Source organism: Phoenix dactylifera, unplaced genomic scaffold (assembly GCF_009389715.1).
Source record: "Phoenix dactylifera cultivar Barhee BC4 unplaced genomic scaffold, palm_55x_up_171113_PBpolish2nd_filt_p 000701F, whole genome shotgun sequence".
Lineage (NCBI taxonomy): Eukaryota > Viridiplantae > Streptophyta > Magnoliopsida > Arecales > Arecaceae > Phoenix > Phoenix dactylifera.
This window is the reverse complement of record NW_024068083.1, coordinates 133318-149880: the sequence shown is the minus strand read 5'-3', so window position 1 is coordinate 149880 and position 16563 is coordinate 133318. Positions and strand designations below refer to the sequence as shown.

Sequence of the window (16563 nt, the reverse complement as noted above, 5' to 3'; positions counted from 1 at the left end):
CTTCATTTTCCATATATATAGGTGTTGTTATAATATGCAAGGGGTGTGTATAGGCCTCCCTTTTCACCCACTACAAAATTCCACAATCCAATTAGCAAATACAAAATCTAAACCATGGGATGTAATCTAAATAATTTAAAATGTTCATGCAAAATATTTTAATCTAATTTGGATATACGTAACCTATATATTAAGTTGTCTCAAAATCAACATACATGCACATATATGTACACATACAAACACATACATACACATTATATATAACTTTATATCTGATATACCAGATACATCGGGCTCAGTTATGGATCGGGCCAGCAAGTCCAGGCCAGGGCCTAGTTTGTCGGGTCAAACACCTTAGCCCAACCCAGCTAAAATTGGACCCTGTCGGGCAGGCAAGCTGCACTGATCCAAACATAAATGAAGAAAGCAGCCCTAAGGTGGAATAAAATGCAACTTTACCCACTGAAAAATCTAATTAATCTAGCAAACGACCTAGGAACCAAATTTCCCTATCCAATATGTAGTTGATCTACCAACTGGGTAGGTCATACCATAGTACATTCGCTAGTGTAACTTAATGGACGGACATCATAGAAGAAATATAGTACAATGGCCAGTATGTGCTTGATTTTGAACTAGACGCTGAAACTGACATTTATTTGGAAAAAAACTAAAGAAAACAAATGGTGCTTCTCTGTTGCCTGTCGATCCTATCGATAGCAAAGCAGAAAACCATCCAGCCTCATGACGAGAATGCAATAATGAACATCTGTCAGGTTTATGAGACTAAACAGCTCCATGTATTTATTCAATCAAATCAGAAAGGAGGCAAACTTGAAGGGAAACGGACGTGCATCCACTGCCTCTCATATGATGCCACATGGGTCCACCCAATCTCCTCAAGCAATTGGATCCTTAGATCATAAAGCTTTTTCTTCGGTGGCTCTGATTCATCCTGAATCCTATCACTCAATACCTGCCATAATGAACAACATCACATTAACCCAGGTTTTTGGCAATAGTTTTGGTTAGCTTGGCATTTTGCGCATCAAAAAGTACGAAAAATTTCTCTAACACACTACTTAAAGATTATCCAACATTTCAAATATATTATGATCATTTTCGACAAATTTACATATAATGGGTTATAGCTAGAGTTTCACAAACAAGAACTCTAGAACATGTAAATTAATACAATGTTCACTAATTAGCAGGTCAGTGCCATATAGAAAGTATAAGGAGAGCCGAGAAGTACTTTATAACAGGCGCTGAGGAATAACCATTAAAGGTAGTTATTGCTGCAGTATCGGTCAAGGCATTTGAGGGAGTGCAGTTTTGCAGGAAAAAGAAAAAGTTCTCAAATATACATGAAAACTCAGAGAATATTTAGTTGCTTTGTTCTAAGAAACAGATTAACATTAAAATAAGCAAAGAATATATTTGCTCAAGCCATTTCATTTCCAGATGTTAGAAAAAAAAAAAAAACCAGAATAGTTTACCACGAAAAAATCTAGAAGAAAATACAAAGGGTCAGAGTATGTGACAAATGGAGTTGCATGTTTCTAAGTATTGCAACCTCATTTTCACACCTACCTGGCCCAAATCAAGGACATATTGCAAGATAAAACTTCATATTAACCATGTTGAACAAGGACTGGTCTTTGTGGGCTCTCTCCAAGTTGCAGCAAACCTTAACCAATGAGCCCCAGAAAAAGCACTGCGGCCTCTCTTCTCAAATCTTCATCTCCATTGTCTCAATGATTTCCCCAGAGAAGCAAAGTTCATTTCTTTTGCCCTACTACCTACTATATTTTAGTAAACATTTCCCTGCTCCCCACCTTGCAAATGTGTATTCTGCAGCATGTCCATGCTCAACATAGAAAGAATTTCTATCTATTGTAAATAAAAAGGCCTATGCTCTCCTCAGCGACTCTTGGTTTCCTTCACGAGCCGCGGTTATTCATTGATTTTGTCTCTCTACAGTTTGTATGATCATCTTCTTGGTACCCTAACGAATAGTAGCAAACCTCTTTCCTTTCACTCCCATTTTGTGTTCAATAATTATGCAGAGTAAACAATTATTATTATTATCAGGCATGATGCACAAAAGAATGGAATAGAACAACTAACTTGCTTCATGATTCTAAACACAAAAAGCTGAGAATGCAATGCAACCTTAATTTTTTGATATCAGCGTTTCTTCTGATGCTTGACGAGGTGTTTTGAGTTCTGACATCTTAAAGAGAGGAATTACAAGAGAGCATGCATCATATCCTAGATCTTTTGGTCATGCATATTGTGATTGGAAGAATGGCATTCATATATCATGTGAATTTCATTCCAAAAGGGGGACAAGGGAAAAAGAAAATCTTCACGAAGAGAGGGGCTTTACATGCTAACAATAATAAAGATAATATGAAATTCGGAAAAAAGGATTCAAATACTGGTACTTGAACTCATTCCAGCTTTTTGCCAGAACAGTGCAGTACCACATACTGACACATGATACAGGATTGCCTCCTGTACCGACACTGTGTACTGGTGCTCGAAACCAACCAAATGACCATTTGTACCATCCTGCTCCAGCCATATTCAAAACCTTGTTCGGAACTATAACAATTATCAAAAATAATTCAAGATACCCCCTTTTATGAAAAATTGTGACTTATCTTACATTCTTCCCTTAATAAAGCATAGATTCAGAAGATGCGGAAACTTATGCAAGTATTTGCTTTTCAAAGTTAAAAATTAAAAAAAAATCATCCACCAAAACTTCTTACGAAGTTTCAGCAAAAAATGGATCTGAAACAAATTATTGGGGAAAAGAATTCAGCAGAATTTACCTTTAAAGCTGTTCCAAGTCTTCTACAACGTCTCTCACGTACCACCAACAGCATGCAGTAATTTGTGGATTTAACATCAACCCATTTCTTTAATTCCTTAAAGTTCTCCTCAAAAGGATCTGATTGGTCACTTTTGGTAAGAGTTTCAGCTCCATCTAAACTTTTGCTGCTAGCAGTCTCAGATTTCTCCACTGACAGATCAGCCTGCTACAAGACAAGACTTATCAAACTGCTTGAGAATTCACCACTAATTGTGACTACTCTCTCAAGAAGTAACTAAACATAGAGCTATTTAAAATTACCCTATGGTAACAGAAAAAGTACTAAACTAAAATAATGAATAAATTACACACAAGATGTAAAGTCCAGATAATCGCCTGAACTAATTAAGGGCTAATTTACCACGTATTGCATACAATGAAAACAACTTGCATATGTAATATTTTACTGTAATGCATTTCTTTCAGGCACTTGTTGTGCATCTCAAGTAAGAAAGTGTGAAGTTGTGAACCATATGGTTAAGAATGTGATACAATTGAGGAAAGAACAATATGAAAAGCATGTATTAATTAGCCGCGACAAGCAAGGATCAAAGCACTATGCATCATGCACATGCTGATTAGAGGTATGCATAACAAGTGTACAAGACCTGCCAATACTTGGCAGGCATCACCAAGGGATGATGCAGACAATGTCAATACGTACACATAAGGAACAATGAGAAACACTGCCGAAGCCTAAATTTTAGTATTTAGGCACATTCAACTGCTACCCAGTATTCAGAAACAATAACATCTGTATTTAGATTTTTTCCAAGTGCTATTTAGAGAATTAGGATTCCAACCTAAGAATTCTAACCTGCGGATTATTACATCAGCATCAGTCCAAAGCAAAGATAAATCAAGTTTACTAACATTTGCAGTTATCATTATTTTAATTCAATACGGTTTAAAAATTAAGCATCCTGTGCAAATCTTGCAATATCTTTAGATGTCACTTAGATGATCTATCAGCATAGCTTCAATACATGATTATCAATCTTATGCTGACCCATTATGTTGCATTGCTTGGATAATCTGAAACATAAACCAGTTCACACTGACATGGGTTGGTACAGAATCTGCACCCTGTATCATGTTCTTAACTTTGCTTCATGGTGTGCATAGCATCATTTCATATGATATGGAGCAGCACTTGCATCTTAAATGAAACTGCTGATATCAGTATGTTACTAAAGAAAATACTAGAAAGCAGGGTCAGTGGAACTGTCCCGAACCAGACGATTCTGGCCATTCCGAGCCATACCAGGGGCTCACCGGTCCAGTTCCGGCAACGGAAACGAAAACCGTTGCCAGAGACGGAGAAGGAAAGAGAGAATAAGAGAGAGCGAGTGGGGAGGGAAGCCAGTGGAGGGCCGACGAAGGCCGGCACCTAGGCAGGAGGCGAGGTCGCTGCCGGTTCCCCTGTTTCGAACCTCTGCCGGCTTCCGCCACCGTCTGCCGGCCTCTCTCTCTCCCTCCCTTTCTCCCCCTTCTCTCTCTTTTCCCCTCTCCCATGGTCTATGTTGCCCTCTCCTCTGTCAGTACAGGCTCAGCCCGGCACGACGCAGGCCCGTACTGACTTGGCCGCTGGAAAACCGGTATGGTGTCCCGTACCAGTTCCGCCAACCCTGCTAGAAAGTTTGTATTATACATTTGGATAAATTTGAAGCTGCCAATTCAAAGTAGTAAAGTCATTCAGATACTTGATCTTAAGGTTAATTAATGGGAAATAAATATAATAAAAATTCAAATGATTAGCAATGTGAAATATCCATTCAAGGAGTGATGAGAGCAAGAAATTTCTAGCAAAGACGGGGGAATCCATAGTGGCTGTAAGAATGCGCCATGAAGCAGGCAATTTTGCAGATGACATGAGGTTAAATGTAAGTGGTGGCCGGCCTGTACTATTTCACTTCATTTGAAACAGAGTTGAACAATGAGACCAGGGAAACAACGAATACTATTTAGAAACATGAAAGTTAATAAAGGATTTTTATGTGCAAACTAGGAAAATTTATGAGTATATGCAGTTGGCATTGAAACAAATATCGGTGAAGACGAGAATGTTGTTAGATTTAAAGATCAAGGGCCATCAGAAAAGAAAAAATTATGTTTGTTCTCTTATAAGAAAATAGATGAAAGATATGCCATCCTAAATAACATTAGGTTATTTTGGATGAAATTGAGAAGTGCATTGGAGAACATGAGTGAAAAAAATCATCTGAGATAGCTTCATCCCACTCAGCACCGCCCAAAGATGGCCTCAGTGAGGAGGGTATATGGTATGCAAGTTGATGAGTCAAAAAAGATACCTTTTCTTGTCCTTTTGATACAAAGGATCGCTTTTCTTGAAAAGAGATGATTGAATGGATCTATAGTCAGAAGTTTACTTGTTTTCTTGATTAGAGAATTTCAAAGGATAGAAGAAAACATAGAGATTGGAGACTGTGCAATCAATTTTGGTCTCACTGAGACAAAAGCTAGATCTCTTTTCAAGACAAAAATTAAACAAAAAAAATATTGGTGAAATCAGATTAATCTAGATACTATGGATACTTAACAAATAAGTAATCTTACCTCACAAGATTCAATATCTGCGAGTGCCAGTCCCTTTTGATACAAAGCCTCTGCCAACTGGTCACGTGTAACTTCCATCTTCTTCTTAATTTTCTGCAAAAGAGGAAGAATATAAAACGAAACATAATTTCATATTTTAATTTAAGGATTAAGCAGGACTATTGAATTGGTAATAGGAATTAAATAAGATGCACTGAGATAAAAAACTAATGCATCAAATATTTACACAAGAAGTGTAACTATAAGCCCTGAATGAAGTATATTAGTCTAGAGTCTCTAGACACTTCTTCCTCAAATAATCAAGAACTATTAGATGAAAGAATAACTGCAAAACTTAGTTTAACCTCTGCTTCTTCATCTTCAGGATCTGACTTTATGGATAAGCATTTTGCTAACTCTTCTCTGTCAATACTGTCAATGACCTCATCGGCTGCACAAATAATCTGAAAAAGAGATATGGATAATACAGGGGGTTAAAAAAAATTGCAAACATGTTATTTTCAGCATATATGAAGAATAGATAAAATGTTCAGGAAGTTCATGATAAAAAATGATATTTAAAATACACTAATAACATGCTTATCCTTTAAGAATCAATTTTACCATATTTTTTCTGTTTAAGTAGCATTTAGCAAAGTTCACTGGTTCCCTTTTTGTTTATTGTTTCAGTTTCCAATTAATCTTCTCTCCAATATTTTGAAACAGAAGGTAGTCAAAATTGTTATTTTATCTTTGAAATCAGAAGACTGAATACATTTGGAAGTGTTGGTCAATAGACAGATGGAAATGGCATAGTAGTGGCAATAGCTGTGGTAGTAATGGAAACAAGGGTGGCAGCTACATAGGTTGCAGGTTGCACAAGTGGTAGTGGTATGACTAATGGCAGTGGTGGCGGTGGCGACACTAATGGTGAGAGTGTGGCAATTGGAGGTGATGGTCATGGCAGTGGTAGCGATGGTGGAAATAAGTAGTGCTGGTGGTAAGGTGGCATTAGTAACAATAGTCGTGGCGACAACGGTGGCAAGAATGCATCCATGGCACCATGGTCATGGGTGGTGCATGGAATTGGCAAGGGCAATAGCAGTTAAGGCGTGATAGCAGTTGCAGTCGTGGTGGTGACTATGGAATGATGAAGTGGAGGGTTAATGGCACCACTAGTGCTCGCCATGGAGTTGGCAATGCTGAAGAGTGGAGAGAACCTGATTTCCTTTTTTTTGTTTTTAAAAAATTTTGAAAGCCAAAATGTTCCACTATCAAAAATATAAAAAAAGAATCTTGAGAAAGAAAGACATCACTAAACACATTTTGCTCATTGCATTCTGTTTTCTATTTTTAACAAAAAGAAAAATGAAACTAAAGCAATGCCAAACAAGTAATAGAATTTTCCAACACAAAATCAAGAAATCTTAGAAGGTTTTCATCATAGGCGAGATCTTGACCAAAATATAAGTTCGCAATTCCCAACCTCTCACCAATATGATAAAACTAATATCTCTGCCCTTATTATCTCAACTGATATATACTAATATATTCCAACATATCTGCCACAACTAGATTGACATAGACTGCTATTTCCTAATCATCCTTCTACATTAAAAATTAATTTTTAAATGTTAAACATTAATATGGGCATTAGTTCTAAGTTCTAACTTTATCATATTGGTCAGGATCCAACATCTCATTTCTTACAATATTGGCCAAAATCTCAAGAAATCCTGGTACCCAATATTTTCGAACTTTATTTCTAGGACAAGATAACAGAGATTTAGATTCATCCTAGTAATGTGCAACCACCAAGATGGCCAAGATCATCAGTTCTAATGGAAGCAATATACTAATGGAACATCATATTATTCTTCACAAAGGTGAATATAAATAAATTCAAGCAACAATTGACACACGAGCCAAACAAAGGAAAAAAATGATTGGGCACAATCACTCAACATAACCACTTTCTAATTTTCAGCCTTCGATTTTGACTTATTAAGTAAATATGAGGGGACAATCTTCAGGCATGATCGATCTAAAAAAAAAATATTCCAGAAATATTTATGAAGATGATCTTAGAGTTCAATTTCAAGATACAAGCGATCATCGACAAATAGACAAATTCTGTCTATGCAAATAATAAAAACATCATTATATTAGTATATACTTGCCTCTTTGTCATGGCTAACCTTTTCTTGATCAGCACCACTTGAAAGTAAGCCCTCCAAAATTTTGGCAAGCAATGGTGTATATTTTGGATACTCCATCTGCAGGTACAAAACTCATGGTTGAAATGAAAAAGGGTGTTCAAAAATCTTATAGAACACCACATAAAGATAGATTCTGAATTATACGTAAGTGACCTTTTAAAAGAAACATTTTCTGGCAACAATAAGTCAAGAGATAATAAAAATAATATATGAATACAAGCAACTATGCAAGGAAAGTAAAGATAAAATAAAATTAATAAAACACAAATCAAAACATTGCGACATGTTTTTGAACTGTGCATTTGGAAGGGCTTGACGCACAGGTAAGGGTATCCAAAATAAATGGTTCTGAATCTTCGGATATTGTAGACAATTTAGAGGTAGTAAATCACATGAAATGATTTGGATTATCATTTATGAGTCCTCATCATAAAGTTTGACCTGATTGGACTGGATCTCAGATCTGGTCAGCATGCCGTAGCATGCCGAACCTTGTACTATGAGATATCTCACATTATACGGAGGGAAGGAACCTTCACGGCCTGTTCTGACACCTTTAACTGGGTGACATATCCCACATGAATGCAAAGTTGCCAGGCGGCAAAGCAGACTGATAAAAGATAATGGAAGTATTTCAGGGGCAGTTAATCCCTCTCCACAGTTTTCTGAATAATGAAACCAATCGACAATTCTGATTTATTGTATTCCAAAAATCTCAAGATTGCAAACCATCTCTCCCTATTCCTCCAATTTCTCCATCTGCCAACATTTACTTTTTGACCCTTCCAATTGTGGCAGGCGACATCACATACATATGGTATCACATGTCTAATAAGGCCCTTGAACTACTAGCAATTACTAAGCTGAAATCATACACTAGTGCATCCAACCTTTAGAAAGTTCCCCTTTTTCTGCCAATATCCAAAATTCCAAATATATAAACCATTAAAAGATGGGAATAGAAAGAAGATGATGGCAGATGCAATGCTACCTTAAGAGAAGCGGAAAGTTCATTCCATGCTGATCTCTCTTCTTCAGTATCTCGTTTCAGGCTTGATAGAACCTTTATCTTAGCATCCCGTACCTGATCAAAGTGAGTGTGTTAACACAGAAGAGCTATCTGGTTTAGCAGATCTCTTTTAAATAGATGGAAACAAAAAAATGTGTACAATTTAAATTGCTATGAACTATGCATCAAACATTTTTACTTTAGTATAATGTACAAAGATGAATAATGGTAAATGGTAAATCTCCAAAATTATAGGAGAAATTGAGTGTGTCAGGGATTAAATAGACATTAATATGGTTATTATTTAGTATTAGATATTTCTTACTGAGGTTTAGATCAAATTCAGAAAAAACATTCAAGTATAAAAAAAATAACATGCAGAATAAAGAAATGCCGGTCAATTTGCATTACATGGGACAGTACATATCATGTTAATGCCTCGCATGCAGCACTGGCACACTATCGGCTGCACACCAGTGCATTGCATGCCCCACCACCATTGCGCGCCAAGCACTGTCACAGCATCTATGATACAAGCTGCACTAGTGCTTGACCGACATGCGAATGGTACACAATATCTCAATCCATGGAAATGAGTGCACATGCACAAAGCATGAGGAACTTTACTAGTTCAAACCACGTATTAGTAATATCATATAAAAAACAAAAAAATAAGCTGGAAATATGCAATGGACAAATGTTATTTTAATTACCCCTTCTTCCAAACGCTCAGAGACACTTTTTGTGCAGGTACCAGTGCCCTTTCCTTTGTCTTCATCAACCTGTAAAAACAAAATTCTACATACAGTAAACAACCATGAAGTTGACGTAACCTACAACTCCAAAAGATATGATGTATATTATGATCTTAACACATCACATAATCAAGCAGCTCAAAATTTTTGAAAACACTTAACTGAGAAACTTGAAGAAAGTCAACTATATTCTTACCTTGGATGGTGGGATAAGATAAGATATATGATAAGATAGTGGCGGTTTTTGGTTTTGGTCATCATTTTTGCTGCTAACAGTTATGGTACCATAGGATATTGATCCAAGCAATACGGCTCCAGCTGGAGAGTTCTGCAAGAAATTACAATTATTTGGAAGTCATATAATATAATACATTAAAAGAGAAAAGGATAACCGATCATTGGTTCACTTTGAAAAAAAAATACTATAGCACTCTGCAACTGATAGATACCTTTGGGAGCTTTTCTCTGGATGGTGGACCCAGATAAAATGCTTCTGGTTCACTGGAAGAAAATACAGAAGCCTAGATTAGGCCAACAAAAGCTTGTTAAAGGATGATTACTATGAAAAGATCCGAAAAAATTAGTATACCCAGGAACTAAAACTGAGGTTTTAAAGGTGCCATTTCCGATTATGGGGCCATCAGGTTGAGAAAAAAAGCTCAAGTGAATGTGGTCCTGCATTTAAAAATTAAGTTCTATATCAGTTATACGAAGAATATTTCTTTCAAATTGAATAAAGCTTGTTACTGCTGGAACAATGCAGAAAGTTCCAAATTATATTCAAAAATTTACAGTTATATTGAATAAGATACAAAGCTAACAGGTTTGTTCAACACACACACACACACACTAATAATATGAAGGCACTTATTTATATCGGGGTTCTTTAGGGGACCTAATAGACAACAAATGTTCATATCTGTTCATAATTTTACCCTCTATTGATCTAGAGTTCAGACGAAGGATTGTAATCTTGGTAATAGTGTCGATATGCCCTATATAGGGGTCAGTTCAGCGTATCGACACTTGGTACGGTCCCTATATGATAGCGTATTGGATCAACTACAACTGTCATGCCATTCTATTTTTTTGTTCAATTTTATTGTGCATGTAGAAAAATTGTTCGCTGATCCAGCAACCAAACCACTTTGGAAATTCTTTAATTTGTTGGTGCAGTTTCTTACATCTCCTATTTCCTGTTGGAGATCCGCAAAAGTTCAAGAATGTTTTTGAAAACGATTATCTCCTACCCATATTGCTTCAGGATTAATGGTTTGGTCACCTCAATTTGGTAGCTTTGTTGAGGATTGGAAAGTCTAGTCTGTGACCATGGCATATGATAATTGGACCCAATGGTCCGATTCGGTCTATCATACCATACCGACCACAAACTAGGATAGTTCGCAGTCTCGGTACAAAATGGGACTGGAGCCGGTCCTCATTACGATGAACCGCTTAGAACCAAACAATTTCAAACAGTTCAAACCAGTAAGGGCCTGGTTAGGGCCTGATTTACCGATTCCCTCGTAATTGAGGGAGAAAAGATTACCATACCCTTTTCTCCCACTGTTTCACTTGCGAGCAACATAAGAGAGGAGAAAGAGTAGAGAAAGAAAGGAGAGGGGAATGATAGGGAGAGAGTGGAAGGTGAACAAGGAGGGTAGGTTCTCAGTTCACCAAGATATTTTACAAGATGCCCTCTTCCATTTTCTTTTCTTTTACACCCCATACCAAAATTTCGTATTTTCGCATATTTTGTGATATATCATAGATCTTAATCAAACTTATGCAATGATATAACTTGTTATATTTATATTTATCTTATTATCTATTAAAAATATATTTTTGTATAAAATCAATAAAAAATAAAAGAGATGTTAGATTCCAAATATTAGTGATTTAGTGTCATTCTCAATATCTAGCATGCTATTTGTTTCTTACGGCACTTTGACTAATTTTCAATGTATTAATTGTTTCTCGAATAAAAGACCAACTTTATAATAAATCATAGATTGTTTACACTATTAATTATTAATATGCAATGGAAAAGATAATATGTGGTACCTCCTATAAGAAGTACATTAGACATAATTAAACTTTAATTTTCAAGATTTTAGTCAAACTGCATATTATATTCTAATAACAAAATAAAAAATATAATGAATTCAAAAATTCACGGGAATTTAGTAGCATTTAAAGATATTTCAGACATTTTTTGGAGAATGTATCATATTTTTCCAATAGTTATGCAATTTATACATATTTTTGTAAAAATTATTAATGCAATGAAAATGTATGAAAAATTAGCAATATATTGTATTGTTCAAAACTAATTATTGAGGTAGCCAACATTTTTTAGGAATTTTGAAATTTTCTAAATACTTTGAGTAAGTTTAATTCGAAAAAAAGCAATTCATGCATGAAAAATCAAAAATTAAGGCAACATTTTCTGAAAAATCATTGCCAAATGGACGCATACCACATCCATAGTCACCAGTTGCCTAACAACCACAACCACCACAAAGTTCGGGGAGAAGCCAGTCTGGTTCAAAGTCGGAGATCTCCCATCAGAGATTTGACAAAGAGATGTTAAGTAGAGATTACCACGGCACTAGGGGATCAAGAGAAGCAGAGCCGGAAAGGGAGGCTGAACTAGTCAAGGTAGTTTGCCTATCCGGGCCACCAAAGAGAGCCAAGAAGGTTGATCAGGCAAGGGTAAGAAGCTAGTGCTCTAGACATCCACTTAGGCAAAGAAAAATAAAGGAATGAAGATAGATATATCGATGAAGGATTGCCCAGGTCATCTCATGATGCATGCAATAATGACAAAGACTCTTTGAGAGATGATGAATTCAATGGTCAGGGTGGAGGTAGTGGACAGGAGGGAATGGCAAGCAGTTCCATATGCTTATTTTATTCACTGGTGAGTACCAATTTGAGTATGGGATGCAGATAGAAACCATGGGAACAGGGCTAGGGAGGACAACGTAACATACAAAAGGAGGGGACCTAGAGGTGATGGCTTCGGTACCAGAAGGGGTATCAAGATCCTCTTGATACTTAGGAGTTAGGATCATCATCCCATACTGAAAGAGCATCGGTATTAGTATGGCTATCCAATACAAACGGCTTACCCGAATCCTCAGTGAGCAAAATAGGAGTCAAGTCCCAAGGCTCGACTAAAAACGCGATACAAACATGTATGAGGGACATAAACACTGGACTTGGAGTTGAACATACACATGTAAATTGTAACCCAATTTTTAAATATAAGCAGTTTACATTTTCAATGTCAATTAATTTAACATGTATTATATAGCCACACAATACTTCGGGCATATAACATAAAAAACTTTAAAGCTTATTATAAGTAAACATCAAAAATTGACTTATAAAACCCTATTTCCCACTCAAAGCTAAATAATGGAAAGCTTAAAAACTTTGAAAATGAAAAAAATATGTTTTTTGCGTGCCGATATGGTCAAAGCATATGATATGGTACTTGTACCATACCAGTCTCCCATTGGTGCACAGTCCAATACCGAGACTGGGAACATTGGTTGTGAATCTTGTGATCACTATTAATAAGTAAAAGATAAGAAACCAATGCATCTGGAAATTAGCACATCTATGAATATTAAGAATCACATTGCTGAAGATGTTGTAAAAAATCCATATGCAAGATCGAAGTCAATCACAAGTGATCATAGAATTCGTAGATGGTGTTGTGAAAAAGTTAAGTATGGTACTGTTTCTTTTCCAATAGCTTTCCTCATGATACAAAAGGCAATGATGTAGATAACAGGTGCAGCATAATGGTTTAAAATATTTCAACTGTTTTTCCTTTAAGGATCCTCCTGTAACATAGGATAATGCATGAATAGTGTAGAACAAGAAGTAAGTAGTATTGTCAGTGAAATATTGCATTTTAAGCCATGATACCAAAGCATTGTTCCTGACTCAGAATAGCCAAAGATAACAAAAATGAACAGAAAACTATGCCAAATAAAAGCTAAAAGAGTTCTGGCATCCCTTTATTGATTTTTCATAGAACAAGATAGTGTTTGTTCTCTTTAGGACACTGGCTGGCCACTAGGACTATCTCCAAATTCAAGATTATATTTCCATATGCTTCCTCATAGATGCTAGAGGCTATAAACTAGTACCTGTGGAATCATACTTAACAACATCAGAGGATCAGAATTTTTTTTAAAAAAATACTCAACCAAGGTCCGCCGTACCGATACCGGTCGACGTACCTATACCGGTCGACGTATCGGTGGCGGCCCGGACCGATACAGTACTGGTCCGTACCGGTCCCGTACCGATCCCGTTGAATAGCCGAGTTTTGGGATTCCGCATACCGGCCTCGTACCGGTTCTCCAACGATAAGCTCCTCGTACTGGATGCCACGCTGATCCGGTACCGATTCAGGACGGTACCGGTACGTACCGGCCGGTACGGCAGACCTTGCACTCAACAAATATTCTCTCCACAACCACGATGAAGGTTTCCAAGATTGGGGTTGCAGTAGTAAAAGACCAAACTATGGATCCATATTTGGTTATTGGTACACATTTCAAATAGGGATCATAGCAAGTTTTCTTGTTTTGATGTCTTTGGAGCATGGAATTTCTGTTATTGGAGTGATCTGAAAGAAGTTATTTGCCCCAATTTTAGAAGAAACATGTACAATAAGGAGCATATAATGATGGGTCTTATGTAAATTGAATTTTAAGAGTTAATTCAACTGAATCAGTTTGCATATCCTCCTCTTTTTATATGATCAGCATGGCTCTTATAGATTGATGTTGAGGGATTTTCGAGTGAGGTCAATAGAAAAAATACTCTGTTGGTGAAGTAGCATATGTTTTATCAACATGTTTACAAAGAAACAAGAAAACTTCTGGAAGTGAGGGAATGAGGTTCAGTAAGACTGCATGTTGTTGGGGTAGAAGATCTGAGAAGGGGTCAGTGGGACTCATACATGGCAGATACAGTATCAGTCAGAGGTTTCATAAAAAGAAAAAAAAAAGGTTTCTAGCTGGGATCTTACTTACAGAAAAAGAAGCTGGACTCATTTGCGTCAGCTGTGAAATGTGAATTAATTTGGGTTAGAATCCAGAAGGGAAAATTTAGCTGGGTTTCTGTGAAGGAGGGTGAGGAAGCAGTTTTGGATAATGGCAACATTTATTTGAGAATAGGGGTTCAAACCTGAGTAAATATTCTCAGTTTGGTTATGAGATTCTGAAAAGATCCAGGGCCTAGCTGCAGTAGTTATCAGATGGGTGAGAATTTGAGGTGTTCAACTATGAAGAAAGATTTTTATATCTGTTTCGAAAGAAGATGAGGAAGATTGGAGTTTGCTAATGGAAGCAATGATACAGGTGGAATTTGAATTTAAATGATGCATTCCACCTGGATCTTCACAAATAGATTTACTATTAGAGATGACTTAATTCGGAAGGATTTAGAAATAGAATTCACATGATTAGGATATGTTAAATTTTCATTGGTTACAGACATTTTGGACACTATCCAGATGATAAATGTGTAACTTGTCTAACCATATTGACAATAGTTCCCAATTCTCGCACTCAATTGCCACCAATTATTTGGTCATCCAGAAGCCACTGTAGCTGTCACCACATGAGGTTGCTTTAAGATTAATTTCACAAAGAAGGCATCCATTGTTTTCTTTGCAATTTCTAGAATCAGGTTAATTCTTCATGCAAAAACAAAAGAAATGGTACAAGGTTAATTGAAATGTCTTCTTATGAGAAGTTCTATAATTTGTCGAACTAGCAACATCTTTTGGGAGAGACGAAATTTCTTGTTAAGGTGGCTAATTTATCATATGCTTGTTTTAGAAGGTCGCCATGATGAAAACACCACTCTATATTTGGCTCATCAGGTCATAAATATGACATAAAGAAATTTTATGCATGCCACATTCAATTTTCTGATCTTCGACTTGCTCATGTTAACCAAAAAGGCTCTTGGATGCCATCAAGGATACAGGAAGATCTTCCATTAATTTCACCATCTTGAAAGCAATTGAGTAAAGCAAAAAATGCAATGCTTAAGAGGATAAGGATTTATGTGTGGTATGGGGAATTAGAAAGTGGGTAGACAGAAGGGAATGCACAGTCAGGAAGATCAAAATACAGAAGACTAAGAGGGACATGATTGCTGAAAAGTGAGTAAAGGGGCTTCAGAGAAGAAATCAATTCATTAACGAACAAGAGGCTAATTGAAAAGGAAAAGTGTGATGCAGCCAGTCAATATCCACATATCAACTACAATGATAATAAACGATATTGAAAGCATCAAGTAGAACAGTATTAAGAGCATGGTATGCCGCACTCGCCCGAAACAGGCGGTACGGAACGAACCATACCATACCGGTTTGGTACCGTATACTATATGGGTGGCGTACCGACATTTAGTACGTCAAAAAAAATTCTGTACCGTACCATACTAACACTGTGCTAGTGTAGCACCGGTACGGGGTCTGGTACCGAAATGGCGAACCTTGATTAACAGATTTGCATATTTAACTTAAACCCATCAAAGAAAAAATTCTATCATAACTCAATAATTACATGCTCGGTCTAACACAATAAAACCTACAATGTAAGCCAAAATATAGTAAAATCTTTAAACAACCAGTAATAGCCATTGAAAAACCTTATCAAGTATTGATCAAGAACTAAATATGTACAAGATTTATCTTATTAGTCCAAACAACTTATACGTCAGTCTGCAAAACCTCTAAACATGATCAAGTATTATATAAACATATTTGATTCCTTTAAAAAAATTATCATTCTGGACTTTGATAATGCAATTACCTTTTTCTCCAGTTTCTTTTCAATAAACAAAACTAGCTGCTTCATTTTCTCCAAAAATTGCACATTTTCATGCCTGCACATATAATAAGATTAATATATTTAGCCCAAGAATGCTTAAAAACATATAGTTGATGTTCTACCCCAAGTATATTTCCTCAATAGCTTCTCTTTTTAGTTTGTTTTCATGCAAGTCGTCTAAGGGATTCATATGCCATGAACCTCTATTCAACTAATAAAGATGGATATGTGATACCATATAGATTCAAAGAAAGTAGTCTGACAATGA

General features: G+C 36.4%; 1 protein-coding gene across 2 annotated transcripts in view; it reads right to left on the bottom strand.

Annotated features, from left to right (window-relative positions):
* Positions 1-438: 438 nt before the first annotated feature.
* LOC103719383 (tripeptidyl-peptidase 2) overlaps positions 439-16563 on the bottom strand; it is an 88637-nt gene continuing 72512 nt past the window's right edge. Inside the window, exons 24-34 of one of the 2 annotated variants that reach the window (XM_039120067.1) lie at positions 16278-16350; positions 10013-10098; positions 9873-9924; positions 9620-9751; positions 9382-9450; positions 8651-8743; positions 7621-7716; positions 5806-5904; positions 5462-5554; positions 2844-3050; positions 439-976 (exon numbers count right to left, since the gene is read on the bottom strand). In XM_039120067.1, the coding sequence (XP_038975995.1) occupies positions 818-976; positions 2844-3050; positions 5462-5554; positions 5806-5904; positions 7621-7716; positions 8651-8743; positions 9382-9450; positions 9620-9751; positions 9873-9924; positions 10013-10098; positions 16278-16350 (1159 nt within the window). In that variant the 3' untranslated portion in view covers positions 439-817. The remainder of the gene's footprint in view (positions 977-2843; positions 3051-5461; positions 5555-5805; positions 5905-7620; positions 7717-8650; positions 8744-9381; positions 9451-9619; positions 9752-9872; positions 9925-10012; positions 10099-16277; positions 16351-16563) is intronic. The other variant, XM_039120068.1, reaches the window with a different exon arrangement.